The 16,138-nt window shown below is 44.2% G+C and overlaps 1 protein-coding gene across 5 annotated transcripts in view; it reads right to left on the bottom strand.

Annotated features, from left to right (window-relative positions):
• Window positions 1-16,138, bottom strand: part of PEPD (peptidase D) — a 177,981-nt gene that overhangs the window by 140,067 nt on the left and 21,776 nt on the right. For 2 of the 5 annotated variants that reach the window (XM_069793473.1, XM_069793475.1), the window contains exon 1: window positions 5,091-5,178. The exons of 1 other annotated variant lie outside the window; for it this stretch is intronic. In XM_069793473.1, the coding sequence (XP_069649574.1) occupies window positions 5,091-5,107 (17 nt within the window). In that variant the 5' untranslated portion in view covers window positions 5,108-5,178. Of the gene's footprint in view, window positions 1-1,625; window positions 1,655-5,090; window positions 5,179-16,138 lie in introns of those variants that run through there. 2 more of the 5 variants (XM_069793477.1, XM_069793474.1) reach the window with 2 other exon arrangements.

Raw genomic sequence — 16,138 nt, 5'->3', positions numbered from 1 at the left:
TTTAGGTAAAGCAACACGAAAAGTAGATGCAGAAAGTGACAACAGCCTAGGTTGGCTGAGTAAAGGCAAAACAGGAGAGAAGAAAATGCGTTCTGGGCTACTGAAAACAGAAGTGGAAGGTTACATTAAGTCTGGCAAACTTCAGCCAGTCCTTCTGGGAAATGTTCAGTAGCTGAAAGAGGGACTGGAGAGAAAAGACAACGGATAGCAGATGCAGGACAACAGCATTTCCCATACTCGCACAGTATCGGCAAATTTTTTTCCTACGTACATATGTTTATTCTTGCATGCATACAAGTGGCTTCAGCAAGTGACTGAACTTGCACACATGGCCACAGGAGCATGTCCCGGGTACCAGTGATCTCCTACTATACATCACTACTTGCTCCTAAGGCAGCACAAATGTGCTGAGGCAGCCCAGAAAGTTTCTGAAAGACTGTACTCAACAGAGCTGCAACTGGGAGAGTACAGTTTGAAAGTAGAGCGCTCTCCCTTAAAATAAACTGGTTATTAAGCAATTTAAGGTGTTTAAAGTACTATAAGAATATATTGCTGATTCATTCACATTTGTTATAGGCCCATACCTGCACTTTTTGGAGCTTTACCAGTAGAAGCACAGTAACTTGTTGTGGGATTTTTTTTTCTTTTTTTTTTTTTCCAAATTAGATGAGGAGAGAAGAATCTAAGAGCATTCCTTTTTTTTTTTTTTTTAATGTTTAATAAGCAAAGCTCTGCTTTGGAGCTTCAGCATGACAGACGAATACTGTTTTATCAATAAAATCCTATGATTTAAGTCCAGTTTGTCCCTCCACCTCAGCTTCTCTCAGCTTATTGAAGACTGACTGGCTGGATGGTCATTTTCTATCAGATATGCTTCTAGAGCAGATGACAGAAAGGTGCAGTTAAATTGTTACTACATTAAGATGACAACAAATGAACCACCAAGGGACTTAACCTTAGAGAAGCAGAGCTCCACATCTTAATTATTATATAGTTGTCATAGGCAATCTGAAAGGTAACCTTTGATTTATAGCTGCATAAAGTAACCTCCTGAAAGACTTTATCAGCATCAGAAATGTAAACGCTATAATTTCTTACTGCAGACACAGCATAAAAGAGCTAATAAAATATTTTATTTTACTTGTTTATAAGTACTTGATATAACAGCGTAAGTAATTTTAGAAGGTGAAAGACTGCTCTTGCTAATCCAATTTTCAAACTATCTGCCTAGGAGTTCAGCTGATGGTGCACAAAACCCAAATGTGTTTATTTTTATTACTTCCCACACACACCTGATAACCCAGCACCATGGCAGGTGATCACTACAAGGGCTGCAGACTACCTATTGCGGCACATCAGCATAGCGTGCAAGGACAGCATAAGCTTTTGTTTTGGGATGCTCGTGCCTGTAGGAAGAATGAAGCAAGTTCATACAATCCTAGCAAAAAGCTACTGAAAGTTTTAAATCAGATAGCGAACCTTAAACTAAATATGAGCAAGGCTTTTCAGGTGCAAAGCTGTGGCTCAGCAACTCAGCAATGCACAAGAGGTTGAAAACACCATTATCCAAGCAAGATCACCCCCTGGAGTCACTCCATGCAGGGGCCTGGAAATCATATGCTCACCTTATTGCAAGCATAAAAGGGAAGAGAGAACATCATCAGATACCCTTATGCCATAGGTTGCTCTCAGATCTTTTTATCTGCTGATAAAAAAGAACAAACCCCCAAAAAAGCAGAGGTTGTAGCACAACCTGTCTTATGTTTTGCTTCAAAGGAAGGAAAAAAGTCACCTTCATTGTAATTTTACCCTCTTCACAAGTTTGAGGGTTTTTTGCTGTGATTTAAAAAAAAAAAAAAAAGAAAGAAAAAAAAGACTCTGACCTCCCTCTTTCTCCAGGCCTATTCCTACACCCTGGAGCTCACAGGAAGCTGCTACAAAGGCATATTTTCATCTCCATTAAGTTTAATATTAATGCTTTTATTGCACTTAAAACCTTTGACAACCAAAATGAGACTCAAGGAGAAATAATGACGTCAGTTAGCAATTCCTACTGGTAGTCTCACTAAGCCACTTAAGAGCATTTTTTACTGGGATCTTAACACTCAAGCTGAAATTCATTCTGGTGCAAAATGATGGTTCTTCTGCACATTTTATCTAAGTCCATGGCAAAACTATGTTCTTCCTTACATATATATATATAACAGATTCCACTTTCCCTGCTTGAATTTGATGCCACAATATTCATCAACAGCAGAATTTGACCCTGTACAGTTGTTTTGGACTTGCACAGTTTTTTCACAGGCCTGACCTTGGTCTCTATTTTAAGGCTGCTGTAACAGTCACAGCAGCTGAGCATACTGGACCCCACAGCAAGGGTTGCAGGATGCAGGAGGGCTGGGCTGAGTGTTGTTGCAAATACTGCTCTGTTCCTTAAGTTCTCTGCTGAGCACTTGTATGTTAATTCATGCCTTGGACAGTACAAGCTTGCCAGGCTACAGACCTACTTTCACAACTGAAATTCTGCAGAGAAAACCAGCTAGGTTTCAGAGAGGACTCAACTTAGAGAATTTTGCTTCTTCCACAGACTTTGTTCTCTCTTTCCTCCTGCAAGCACTCAGATAGCAAACTGATGGCACACTCACAGGTGGACTAACAACATGGCAAGACACCCACAGGTGCTGCTCTGCCGGCAGAGACTGGGTCACCCCACACGCATGAGCCCAGTGCGAGCTTTCCACAACTTGCACAGAAAGCTCTTTTCAGAGACTAGCACTGACAGAGACATTTTACGCAAAAGAGTATGGCTGTACACCCGGCTTTCTACTGCAAATAATGATTTAGGAACAGAACTCTCACAGTACTCAAGATCACAAGAAAAGTCTTCACCCACAGGACTGGCTGTATAACCATCGCTCTGTTGTGACCATTGCCCTGTTACTAAGAAATAATGGCAGGTAAGTAGGTTATGTCTGGCCTGGTCTTTTTTCCGTATTCCTTCCAGCCCAACTGTTACAAACCCCTGTTACTATGCAGTACTGTCTACGCCATGACTATTATTTAGCACTTTTTCATTGTCAGATATAAGATTGCTATGCCACTTGTAGTAAGTTGAGTGGGTACATGCATGTAACTGCCTCACATTTGAATCAACCCTGCAAAACCACATGCAATTACAGTGTTATCAGCATAAAACTCTCTGTTATTTGCCACCTAACAATATTACCATACAGCTCTTTCTAGAGGGAATTACAAGCTTTCAATTTTTGTCTGTGATCTCTCACCACGCAGTTTATATCACACAAGACACACAAATATCAGAATTTAATTAGTACGATACATTGGCTAGTCCTTCAAGGTGTTTCTTCTGTTAGTGCAAGGACGCTGGCATCTCCAGCCACAAACTCAACTCAAAACTCTCACGCAGAGTTATATGTTTGATAATGAAGCATATTTAATGCAAGCACTGCTTTGTGGTGCATACTTCTTTGAAGCTATGCAGGCTTCTGCAAATAAGCATTAGTCAGTGTCAGAAATGGCTACTTCCAAGACCAGGACAGGACAAGTCAAGCTCAGCTTCCTCATTTTCTCTAGTCTGGTACCAGAATTCAGCCACCGTTCAAGTCTGGTAAGGGCCTCCCACAGTAGCTGACAGTTTCCCTGCTGGCTGTCACACACAATTTTTATGATCACTTAGGCCCAAGGCCACACAAGAGCTCTCTTATTATACTGGAAGTGCAATGTAGCTAGGAACATTACACTACATCTGTTTCTTTAAAGGACATTTTTCTTTTGCTTGGAAGTGTTGATTTTCAATGCTTACTTCAGAAGTATTTTCAGAGAGCTTATATTTTGTTACTGCATGATCCATCTAACATTTTGGATTTGTTTTGATGGAACAACCCCAACACACTGGTAGCCAAAAATCCTATTTTATTTCTGGTTTTCCCACCATTTTTCAGTTAACCTTTTGTACTTCTGTTTTTTCAGAAGAAAATTCATGGACTGCCATTTCTGTTCTACTGAGGTCACACAGACAGGATCCAGATCTCATCGAAGATGAAAAACCACTGAAACTACTTTTCAAGAAGATATTTGTTTGTTGACTGGGCCTTATTTATTTGTTTGTTTTGAGTAACAATGATCAACATCAGCTTGAAGTCTAGACAATTTTTAATGCTGTTTCCACATCAAATATGTTAAGTGCAAGAGGCCTATGCTAACAGCAACACGAGCAAATAAGCAATACAAGGGAAACCATAAAAGCAGCTACTGCTGTTTAAGGCGTAAACTGGATGTTTTCTTCACGGCGGACTTGGTGCTCCTTGTAAATAAGTCAACAACTTGAAGTCTTGGCCCCGTTCCATGTCCCACCTACCTACCCCAGCGCGACCGCGCTCTCCGCAGGGCCAGGCAGGAGAGTCCCTGCACAGGGAACACCTGGTCAGCACCTGGGGGAAACCAAGGGCAGGAGAGGACCTCACAGGGGAGCAACCTCTGCCCAAAGACGAAAGAGTCAGAGCCAAGTCCCAGCGTGACCAGTTTTTGGCAACTATGAAAAGTTCCCCCCTCATTTTGATACATTTTTAATGGCACCTTCTTAAAGCACTGGAAGAAATGGCTGAATTTAGCTATGAAACATGGGAGAGACCTTATGCTAAGTAATCCATAGCCACCTTTAAGCATGATTTCCCACCCCTAACGCAACTTAAAGGATAACCCACGGCTCGGGGGGAGGCACTGCCAAAGCCGACGCGGCGGACAGGGCACCCGTGGGACCCTCCACAGCTCCCTCGCCGCCCCACGCAAAACCTGCTTTCGTTTCAGCGAAACAGCCTGCCACCCCGCCGGGCCGGGCCCTCCCCAGCCGGCTCGGGGCAACCGCCGCCCTGCAGCACCCCCGACCCACCCGGGCCCCTCAGCGAGACCTCGCAGAGCCGAGCCGCCGCCGCGTAGCACCCCACGGAGGAGGGGGGATGGGGGAGAGCCGGGAAGACGCGCAGCTTCGCCGCGGGCCGGGACGCAGGGCCCGGGGGGCTCCTGAGGATCGCGGAGCGCCGGCGGTACCGCGACCGAGGAGCAACGCTTACCCCGCCGCCGCGGCCATGTTGCTTCGCCGGACTTCGCCTGTCACGTGACGGCGGGGCCGCGCGAGCCGGGCCCTCGCGGAGGGGCGCGGCGGCCCCGCCTCAGCGCGGGGAGCCGATGGCGGGGCGGGGCGGGGCGAGCGGCCGGCCCTGTGAGGGGAGCCGGGCCTGCGGGGTCCCCTCCTCAGGCTCTCAGACATAGAGCTGGCAAGGGAGAGACCCCGGCGAGGGCCGGGACTTGGGCTCCTTGTCACCTCAGGGGTGGCGTTCATTGGGAATGCTCTGCAGCTGCGCCCGAAACCGGAGAGGTGGTTTGGTGACCATCACCTCAGGTGCGGGCTTCTTGTACAAGAAGTCCTCGAAGCTAAAAGCTGTATAATGGAAATACCACCTTTTACAGGGATTGCTGTCTTTTCCAGCAGAACTCCCCTAAATGAATGGTTGCTCAAAAACTACATGCAATGTGCCGTGCTGCTATAATCCCTGTAAGAGATGCTTTCCACTTGCATTTTGAAATGGAGAAGGTGTTTAACAACAACCTTGAGGCATGGTCCGCTGTAGTCAACACCAGTCCTTGGACTCGTCTGTGATGGGTTGACCCTGGCTGGATGCCAGGTGCCCACCAAAGCCGTTCTATCACTCCCCCATCCTCAGCTGGACAGGGGAGAGAAAAATATAACAAAAAAGCTTGTGGGTCAAGATAAGGACAGGAGAGATCATTCACTAATTACCATCACGGGCAAAACAGACTCAGCTTAGGGAAAATTAGCTCAATTTATTACAAATCAGCCAGACTAAGGTAAATGAGAAATAAAATGAAATCTCAGAACACCTTCCCTCCACGCCTCCCTTCTTCCCGGGCACAACTTCACTCCCGGATTTCTCCACCAAGCCCCCCCAGCGGCACAAGGGGGACAGGGATGGGGTTTACGGTCATCACACGTTATTTTCTGCCGCTTCACCTCCTCAGGGTGAGGGCTCATCACACTCTTCCCCTGCTCCAGCGTGGGGTCCCACCCACGGGAGACAGTCCTCCACGAACTTTCTCCAACGTGGGCCATTCCCACAGGCTGCAGTTCTTCAGGAACTGCTCCAGCATGGGTCCTTTCCACGGTGTGCAGTCCTTCAGGAGCACACTGCTCCAGCGTGGGTCCCCCACGGGGTCACAAGTCCTGCCAGAAAACCTGCTCCATGGGCTCCTCTCTCCACAGATCCGCAGGTCCTGCCAGGAGCCTGCTCCAGCGTGGGGTTCCCACGGGGTCACAGCCTCCTTCGGGAACCCACCTGCTCCGGTGTGGGGTTCCCACGGGGTCACAGCCTCCTTCGGGAACCCACCTGCTCCGGCATGGGGTCCTCCACGGGCTGCAGGTGGAGATCTGCTCCACTGTGGACCTCCCTGGACTGCAGGGGGACAGCCTGCCTCACCAGGGTCTTCCCCACGGGCTGCAGGGGAATCTTTGCTCCGGCGCCTGGAGCATCTCCTCCCCCTCCTTCTGCACTGACCTTGGTGTCCGCAGGGTTGTTTCTCTTACATGTTCTCACTCCTCTCTCTGGCGGCTGTTTTTCTCCCTGTCCCAACTTTTTTCCTTCTTAAAAATGTTATCACAGAGGCGTTACCACTATCACTGATTGGCTCGGCCTTGGCCGGCGGCGGGTCCATCTTAGAGCCGGCTGGTATGGGCTCGCTCTCTCTTGAACACAGGGGAAGCTTCCAGCAGCTTCTTACAGGAGCCACCCCTGTAACCCCCCCCCGCTACCAAAACCTTGCCACATAAACCCAATACAACTCGTCCCACTCTGCTGAATATTGCTCCTATTCACACAGCAGAACTCGGGTTGACTTGTTTTTGCCTCAAAATTATAAGCTACCTGAAGAAACCAACAATTTATAGGCCAGGGTTCACGTGGCCAGTAACTGCCATACGGCAGCAAAAGAAAATACCCAGTAGCATGAAATACAGGGTAAAGAATGGGAGAGAGGAGCTCTGCTCTGTGACCTGAATACGTTGTTTCACTGCTCTGTGCCTCAATAAAACAGTGATAAGTACTGCTCTGAGCTGGCAGCTCGTCGCAGGTACCGCTGCCCGCCCTTCCTGGCAGGAAAGCACGAGTCCTTGCTCTGCTGCTGCTGAGCAAAGCCACTTCTCTGTCGTTCTGGCACTGATCTCAAAAGAAAGTACTATGATACTGTGAAATATTTGGCTACTGTACCTGGAGGGTCTGCTTCCACCACAAACGCTTGGGAAAGAGAGAGGAATGCAGGGCAGCAAGAAGAGGAGGCAGGAGAAGGATCATAAAGTACCTGGAGCTTGAAGGTCATATTTATTATAACAAATCAGTGCACTGTTATTAAGAAACGTGCATGATTAAACCCCTTTTTTGGTTGGCCAAATTGTTGACTAGAAGTTGGGAGAAAACTGCAGCTACTCACGCACAGCTGGCTCTGAAGTAGCATGTGAAAGCTGCAGGGCAATCAGAGGGAAAGACTGGTTTCAGAAAGTCTGGAGAGGAGTGTGTAAATTAAGAAAACTAGAAAAGTCAAGTAGTCGTCCTCTAGCTCTATGTTTTTATGCCCAAGGGTCTCAGAACTTTACTACAAAATATATAATGAAAGAATCAGAAGCGTCTCTCACAGACTGCCCATTTCACAAGGAACAATACTGATTTTTGGCTCCAGATTAATGGATAAAGCCCCATTTTAGACATTATCATTGATAAGATGTTGAATTTCAAGGAACTTCCTTCAGTTCATGCAGACTGAACAAGTTTTTTAATGTAAACTGGAGCAAAATATTTTACCGCTTTCAGTCCCCTAGTGGTGCTGTCTTCTGCATAGAGTCCAACAGGATTAGCAGGAGGAGGCAGGGAAGCTCACTTTGCCTTTTCTTCTCCTGTCAGGAGTAGAGAGAAAAGACTAAAGCCTTCAAGGCACTCTTCCAAATACTGTCATTAGTGGCTTTGGGCATTCATCCTTCCCAGTTCCTCTTTCCCTACCCATACACTTGCCGTCCTTAGAGAAAAGGTCTCCTGCATTGTAGTATCTGCTCTCTAAAATGGGTTTTCTGCACCTCTTTGTCCTGTTTATTTTAATTTCCTCATCTCTTCCCCTTGGTCATTTTACCCACCTTCCAAAAACAATCACTGAGATTTAGAAGAGTTACCTGCATTGTATTAAATCTCAGCAGAAAATAAGACTCCATTCCTTAGGAAAAAAAACCAAAACTAACATGTTTTATTTTATGTTGTTTGTTACCTAAAATATCCTATTCTCCTGTCTCAGGATTTGAAAGAATGAAACTTCTGCACTATGCACAAATTAAATTCATTTGCAGGGTGGCTATACTGGCAGCCAGTTGAAATGCCAGCCACAGGAATGATACTGGCAGCCAGGCTGGGAGCAAGACCAGCTTTATTGCACACATAGATAATTCTGTTTCTTTCTGCACTGCATTTGACTCTGCAACTGAGATAATGCAGGGGTAGACCTTAACATCCGAGAGACTAGTTTAGAGACTTCCCCTCAAAAACAAGGTTCGATTGACCGTTACTGTCACTTATCTCCCAGCAGAACTTCTCTCTGTGGTCAAAACCATCCTCTGTGATGTTGAAGGCCTGGTTTTGCACTTCTGGCATCTTCAAAATCCCCACTGTAGCAGCCTAGGTGTACAAGAGATGCAACACTGCAACACACGATGGGATTTTGCACTAGCCGGATTCTTGGTCAAAAATCTGGTTTAAAACTGCCATGTGAGCGCACAAGAAGCATGGTAAGGGCTCTCAATCTGTAACCGTTACTCAAACACTGAGTAGAACAATATGCTGTTTAAATAGGGAAAATTCAAATCTGCAGAATGAGACAAAGCAAAATAAAAAAGCACTTGAACACAAGCATTCCCTGGCCTGTTGTGTCCTTGCATTGGGGAGGGGGGGAGTAACTGCAGTCTTGCTCTGAATCCAGTCAATGTCTTTCTGAATTACACCCAGCTGTAGACAGCCCCTGAGGGTCCCTAGGAAAATTTCCTTTACCTCACCTCTGAGACTCAGCTGTGTATCTCTGCCCAGCTCCTACGCAGTTTGTACTCCTACTCCTCAAAGGACCTTCTGCTCTCCTCAGGCTATATGTGCTAGTTAGCCAAAAGTAACTAAATTGCATAAGAAGCTCTTTTTATTCTTATTGTAAAAATTTAAAACAACTCAAATTTTCTCACACAGACATTCATTTACCTGGCAGAAAAGACTTTGGAAATATTAACAGAAAAGTTACTGTAACAATTGGTCGCTTTACATCTAGACAAGAAAACAGCATTGATAAATTGGTACCAGTACTTTTCTATTGCTGTTCATCTCTCTATATTTTAAGTGTTTATACTGCTGTCCAGGTAGGATCTTAGATTTCAGCACCGTCAGTGGCTGCATTTACAGCTTCTGTTATCCCAGCTGAAAAGAAATAATGTTAGGTTAATAAACCTTCCTTTTATTATATGAAAATTACATAACTGTTGTGAACACAAGTCAAGATATTTTCCCCTGGTTTTACAGTCCAATAGATGAAAATCCAAAGTTAGCAGGGGCAGATGCAGTCCAAATACGAACCAGGGGAAAAGGAAAGGCGCTGCAGCTGTGATGACAGCATGTGCTAGGGGAGCATCACCCCTCCCTTCTGCCCTCCAGCCCAGGTTGGGTGTCAAAAAAAAGAGCTAAATTACTCTCTGACTGCTGCACAGTGCTTGAGCTTTTCTCCTGCTTTGGGAAAATGCAGTTGATCAGAGACCCGATCACCTGGGGCTGGCATGAGGGATCACAGAGCTACACTGAGAACCACAGTAAGAAATCTTGAGCTGCCAGCGTCATGACATGAAATGGGGAACAGGGTCTAATGCTGAGTGACTAAGGTCAGCATAGACCCTCCTTAGTAAATCCTTACTGGGATATAAGATTTCACAAGTTTCAGCTGCTTTCCTAAATAGAAAGCTTCCATATGATACGTGCCATCACAAAACCAGAAATAACAGGAAATGGTGATTTATCAGCACAGAAATTTTTCTAAGTTCAGCTGGATCTGTTTTTCTGCTGATTATTCCCCCAAATTTTTGGAAGCTAGAACATTGCTGGCTGAGATGCTCTGTGACCTTCTTCACTTGGATGGGAGAGCACTGGCTAGGCAAAGAGCAACAGATAGAGTTTGTAGGTATATGAGTAAAAGTATTTCATACATTATAGAATCAGCTGTTTTTCCAAAGTAATTATACAGTTTCCGATGTTAAAATGTGTTAATACTGGGCGTTTTTTTCATTGATTTACTATACATAGATCCCTAGCATTTCATCACTGAAAGATAGATGTGCTGCCTTTGTTTGATACAACGGCCACAAGTCTTTAACTTGGAATTAAGATTACAAGGTCCCTTCAAAGTAACAGATTGAACAAAAGCATCTGCCTTTGGCATTTTCATCATGAAACAATTTTGAGTAAATTTTCCCTCAAGCACTAAATGTATACTGCTGTATTGATTTTTTGGATCTTGAAATAAAAGCATGATTTTCCCAAAGCCTGCTTGAACTAAATTATTATAAAAGACAAGAAAGGTAAAGCATTACATTGCCTCATTACTCTCCCCATTGACTTTCACTTCAGACTAAGAAAATCTAGTATAGTCAAAATGTGTCCACCAAGGATTGGACAGTCTAAGGTAGTTTCTCTGGCTATTGACAAAATTGTATAATTTTGGGGGTGGTGGCGGGGGGGGTGGTGGGGTGGTGGTGTTTGCAGTTCCTTAGTATAGACTCTCTCTGTTTCATTTAAATCAATCTGCCCATCTGTATTTATAAGTTGCTGCCATGGGAACCATTATCTCATAAAAATGTATTAAAACAGTACTATCAAAACTGCTTGGAAGACTTCTTTTTAGTGGGGGTTTTGGTTTGTTAGGTTTTTTTAAGAATTAGTGGCCAATGTGATGATCTCCGTAATGTTTCTCTAATATCTCTGCCAGCTTGAAAGAATCAATTTTTGTATATTGCAACACATTGTTTTGCTTCAATAAAAGGAGGCTTCTCAATGATTTTCAGTCTGTTTGCTCATATATTGGGTTTTTTGCTAACCCACGACGATGAAGGCACAGTTTACACCTGTCTGTGTGTCCTTTGCATAGTGCCAAGCACCATGACTCCTTTTTTGTTTTTCTAAGAGTTTTGTGCCCTTGTACTACATAAAAAAATGTGCTGTGTGATTTGAGTGTAGTCATGGCTAATTGCCAGCTATAAGAGATAAGCCACTAGCCTGTATTTTCTTTTTTATAACCATTACTAGTTGGTATGATCAATGGACATTTTTGTTTATTCTAAGTTTTACAGAAAGTGCCGTAGTGAAATTTTACAACACTGGGTTTAGGACATGAATGTAGTAAGTACCACTGCAGCTGTTACCCCAACAGCATTACCAATGTTACTGTAGACATATCTGAGAACAAAATTCCTTCACATTACTCATGATTTATTTCCTCAGCATTTCTCATTTTCAAGTGCACAGCCTTCTTCTACAAAGAGGAGTGGCACACACTGGTGATATTTTGAAGGGCAAAACCAAAGGTGCTTTGCACCATCTTCTAGAGTAGAAGCATGGGAAGAAGCTGATGAAGTTCCTGTGCTGTGTGACAGAAAATTTCATCTAGCCTGCCCATATGAACATACGCCCATTTGTACAATGGGAAAGCATCACTCCTCATGCAAGTTCCCTGTGGTACCACAAATTTACCTGAACCCCTGCAATATATTGTACAGTTATAATACAGAACATGTTTACAAATCTTAATTTTTCTTTCATTACTGTCTGCATAATATACTCTCCACCCAGTGCATAACAAATCCCCAAACAAGCTTATAATATGCTTATGCAAATATTTTCTCAAAAGATTAATGCCTTCAGGTTTTTGCAGATTACGATTCATATCTTCACACCGATTTAAAGGCAGATTTCCTACTTTTTTGGTAAGAAAATCTTCTTTAATTATTTACTGTTTATATGGAAAGTATTTTCCACTCTGAGATCTTGCATTAAAATTTTAAGCCAGTGGCTTATCAAGATCTGCATTTTGTTGATGATGAAGAAATTGCTTTCTCTTACACAGACACGTTAGAGTTATCTGAAATGAGTTCTTTCAGGCTTTGCATGGGCAACATTTCCTTCTTCTGCCTGAAACAGTCCTACCCTCCTTGCCAGGAAAAAAAGACCTGCTTCTTCTGATGCTGCCCTCCAATAATAGAAACCACCGCTTCTTCAGCTTTTCCTTTCTTACGCTGTTCTGTTGTGTGGCAACAGTCGGTCTAAGAGGGCTGAGTGACAGCGAGGTTGCCATGGAGCCATGTCTGCCACCGCCATGAGCTCGGTGGTGTGGCTGTTTCTGGCCAAAAGTCATCAGTGTTCCTGCCCCAAAGTGACTCCCAGGGTTAGCCCTCACCGCCAATGGCAGAAGATGAGATACACGACTTCCTATTCGTACAAGCCACTCATCTAATCTCTTTTGCATCCGACTGGAAATTTAACCCAGCTGGCTCCTGGCTTCAATTTAAAACCAGTGATAAGCAACTGGCCATCAGATTATCTAATCACAGCTTATGTCCTGTGACTGCAGCACTGTTTCAATTTGGTCAGACCACTTACACTACCTAGTGTCCAAAGCCCACTCCCATAAGCAAGCTCTAACCTGGGAGCTTAGGAAGGAGCAGAGGGGATTGTGCAATAACACGTTAGAGGAAAGAGAAGATAAAAACCAAGAGCTTGTGAATCAGGGAATTCAATTATCTTTTGAACTGTAAAAAAATGGCTATTTTACACAACCGGTCTCTCCCCAAAAGACAAAATACTGGCTTTCTCTCAGGCAGTGGAAACTGTGCCAAAAATATGCAGTGCACTATGTTAAACGCTTCTTCACCTTTTAATGAATCAACTGATTAACATTTATTTTAAAAATGGGTCATATTTACAGGCATTTTTCAAAGACTACCAATTTGATAAGAATGAGACTCGGTTTATTGCAGAGACACTCAGCCCTTGTTTCCGGGCTTGTACCTGTCCGCCCTGTGCACAGCTGACTCGTGCTGGCAGCCTCCTTGCAGATGTTAGGCTGGGCACGGGTATCTACAAAGTGACCTGGATGCATGCCTGAAAATTAGGCTCAATGAGATCCAACGTGGGCAACAAAAATAATATCCACAATTATTAACTGTTTTTAACTTCAGTCAAAAATGTAGACGTGATTTCTAAGAAATGGTTATTTGCCGTCTCAAAAACTCTGTTTTGCTGAACTACCCTTTAGTTCTGTACAAGTTTAAACCATTGTGAGGACAGCTTCACTTGGTGTCCATCAGCATTAGCAGTGTTAATGTAATTTGTGCTAAGGAGATTCAGAAAGGAAGCTCAAAGAACGTGTGTGGTTTAATTGTGTGTGTGTATGTGTGTGTGGTATTTCCAAGCATCCTATGTTTCAGGTGGCATCTGTCTGCATCCTTGAAAATAAAAAGGCTCACACAATTTCACTAATGTGGTGCTACAGCTGTGCCATTTTTTTCCCCCTTAAGCCCCAACAGGCATCTTTGTTTGTTTGTATGCAGGGGCTCTGTTTGAACTGTTGCCTGGTGTCCTTGCTTTGTATGCTGACAGGAGAGGTGATTTTTTTGTTTTTTCGTTTTTTTTTTCATTTTCAGAAGATGTGGGAACTTTTTTGCTACCATTACTGTTGACAGCAACAACTCTTCTAGTCCAGGCTGGCATCATATGATGGTCAGAGATAAAGAATTCAGCTTCAGAAAATAACATGAGTTCTTACTGAGTTCCAGAACTGGGGAGATGCCAAGCAGCAGCAAAATGCAGGCTTCACCCTGGGATGCTGTCAAGTTGTAGCAGGCAGCCTGCTCTCCTCCAGCCCCAGCTTCCTTCCCAGTGAAAATATTTAGGGATTTATACTGAATATCAGGAGGTATAAAGCAGGTATAAACCAGAAGAGTTCCAGTATTAAACGTGACAAAGCAGTGCTCATTTAGGACCTGACTTTGTGTGTTGTTTTACTTCCTACTAATTGCATGTTTTAACTGTGCAGCACCCCTTTCATGATACCGCCCTTCCCCTTTTGCACTGTATGAAGTAGGGGAAGAAAAGCATTAACACTTGCTGCTTTCCCAAGACTGAAAAGAGGTAATTTTCACTTGTTTCCAAAGTTACAAACAACAGAGAAGGAGAAACCTCTCCAGGCTCAGGCTTCTTTCTGAAATCACATCTTAGGGCACTTTGGTACCGTCCACCAGCTTTATCAGCGGCTCGGGGCTGCTCGCAGCTCCCTCGCTGTGTGAGGTTCTCCCAGTTTCACTTTTCTTCAGTAAATATGGGAAAGCAAATCTCTGAGTCACACCACAAAGCAGGCCCGATGACAGGCTGACTAATGGTGCTTTGACAACATCCAATAGATTTTACAGAGATTAAGGTCTCGTCAGAAATTTGTCAGCAGTAGTTTAGGAAATACTTACTGAAGATTTGCAGAGTTAACAACTCTGTGGGTGTTTGCTGTTCGGCTATCTACATAAACAAGCAGCTGGCACAGCTGGAATAAAATCAGCAAAGTTGTTACTAATTTAGACTCTTCGGGCATGTCTCTGCTCCAGGCACAGAAATGACTGTGCTGGAGTGTACTGGTACCCCAGCTATTTTTAAACCACCTAGCTTGGTACCAGCAGCACAGAGCTCATCACGCATTCATTTACCCGGCTTTTTGGCTCAAATACTAGTGCCAACAGGATTAGCTAAACCCTTTTAAAATCAGAAAAACGCGATACAAAGGACTTGATTCAGCAACAGTCTGATTCAAAGAGAAAACTCACAGTTGCTCACCCTAGGAGCTCTGACAGGCTGCACAGATGAAGACAAGAAGCTTAAATTTGCTGTAGTGGACAACAGGGAGGCAGGGATGCAGTAAATATACTGGCTGCTGTGGGGAAGGGTCTGGCCTTCACTGTGAATCCTTTATGTCATTGCAAATGGAAAATGTCACATGGAAAAGAAGGAGACTCCTATTAATAAAGAGTCATTGGGGTAATGTGGAGTAGAAAAGGAGGAGGGATTGTGTCTGGACTTGCTTATCTGCAAAGAGCTTTATGTGCTGCGAGAGCTCTGACTTACTGCTTCTGGAAGACTTTTCTAACTTCAGTGTCAAAGTTCAGGAACCTTTCCCACATCCCCAGTGCTAGCTGGCAGAACAACCCCTTTGTTTCTAATAATTTCTTATCAACAGTGACTTGTTTTATGCATGTCAGTCTTGCTCGTTAGGGGCTGGTCAGACAAGCAGGACAGGCAATTGCCGAAGGCAGTCAAATGCTCACAGCGTGATAACTTCTCTCTAAAAGGAAGGACATAGTCCCACTTACCTAATAACCTACTGACCTATCTCTAATCTTAGATTTATTCTTCATGCTAGCTTGAGAGTCAGTAAGATTAAAAAGTGCAATAAACAAAAAGGTAAACTATAAAATGAAAACATCCAGTAAAATTCAAACCTCCACCACGAGCTGCACTGCTTGCTGAGATCACAATCTGTCAGAACAGGACTTGCTGAGAAAAGCAGTTTCTTGCAAAAGACTGCCTTCTTGTTCAGAATATTTAGGGCCATGGCTAAGGCGTGGATCAGGGCTAGGTCCTCAGAAAACTAAAGTGAAGACCACAGAGCTGTACATTAAGAAGCCTCCTAAAGCTATGCCAGCCAAGCCCAAAGGGGCCGACACTAGAAATCGTAACCAACTATTAACTGGAGAGAAGCACAGTCCCTACAGTGCACTGAAGAAAGAGTGAGGAATGTCATTGCTATGGCACAGTACAAGCCTGCCAGACTCTAATGAGACAGGCAGACTAATGGGGGAAGGATATGGGAGATGTTCAGCAGGAGCAGGCCTCGACCTTGGAACTGAGCCCAAATTCTGTAGCGGAGAGTAATAACGAGAAAGGCAAGATCAAAGGAGACAGCTCTAACAAAGAGGCGAAAGAGATAGGTAAAGACACGCGAGCACTTA

This window comes from Haliaeetus albicilla, chromosome 10 (assembly GCF_947461875.1).
Source record: "Haliaeetus albicilla chromosome 10, bHalAlb1.1, whole genome shotgun sequence".
In the NCBI taxonomy this organism is placed as follows: Eukaryota; Metazoa; Chordata; class Aves; order Accipitriformes; family Accipitridae; genus Haliaeetus; species Haliaeetus albicilla.
Note: the sequence above shows the minus strand (reverse complement) of the source record. Positions and strands in the feature narration are given on the sequence as shown.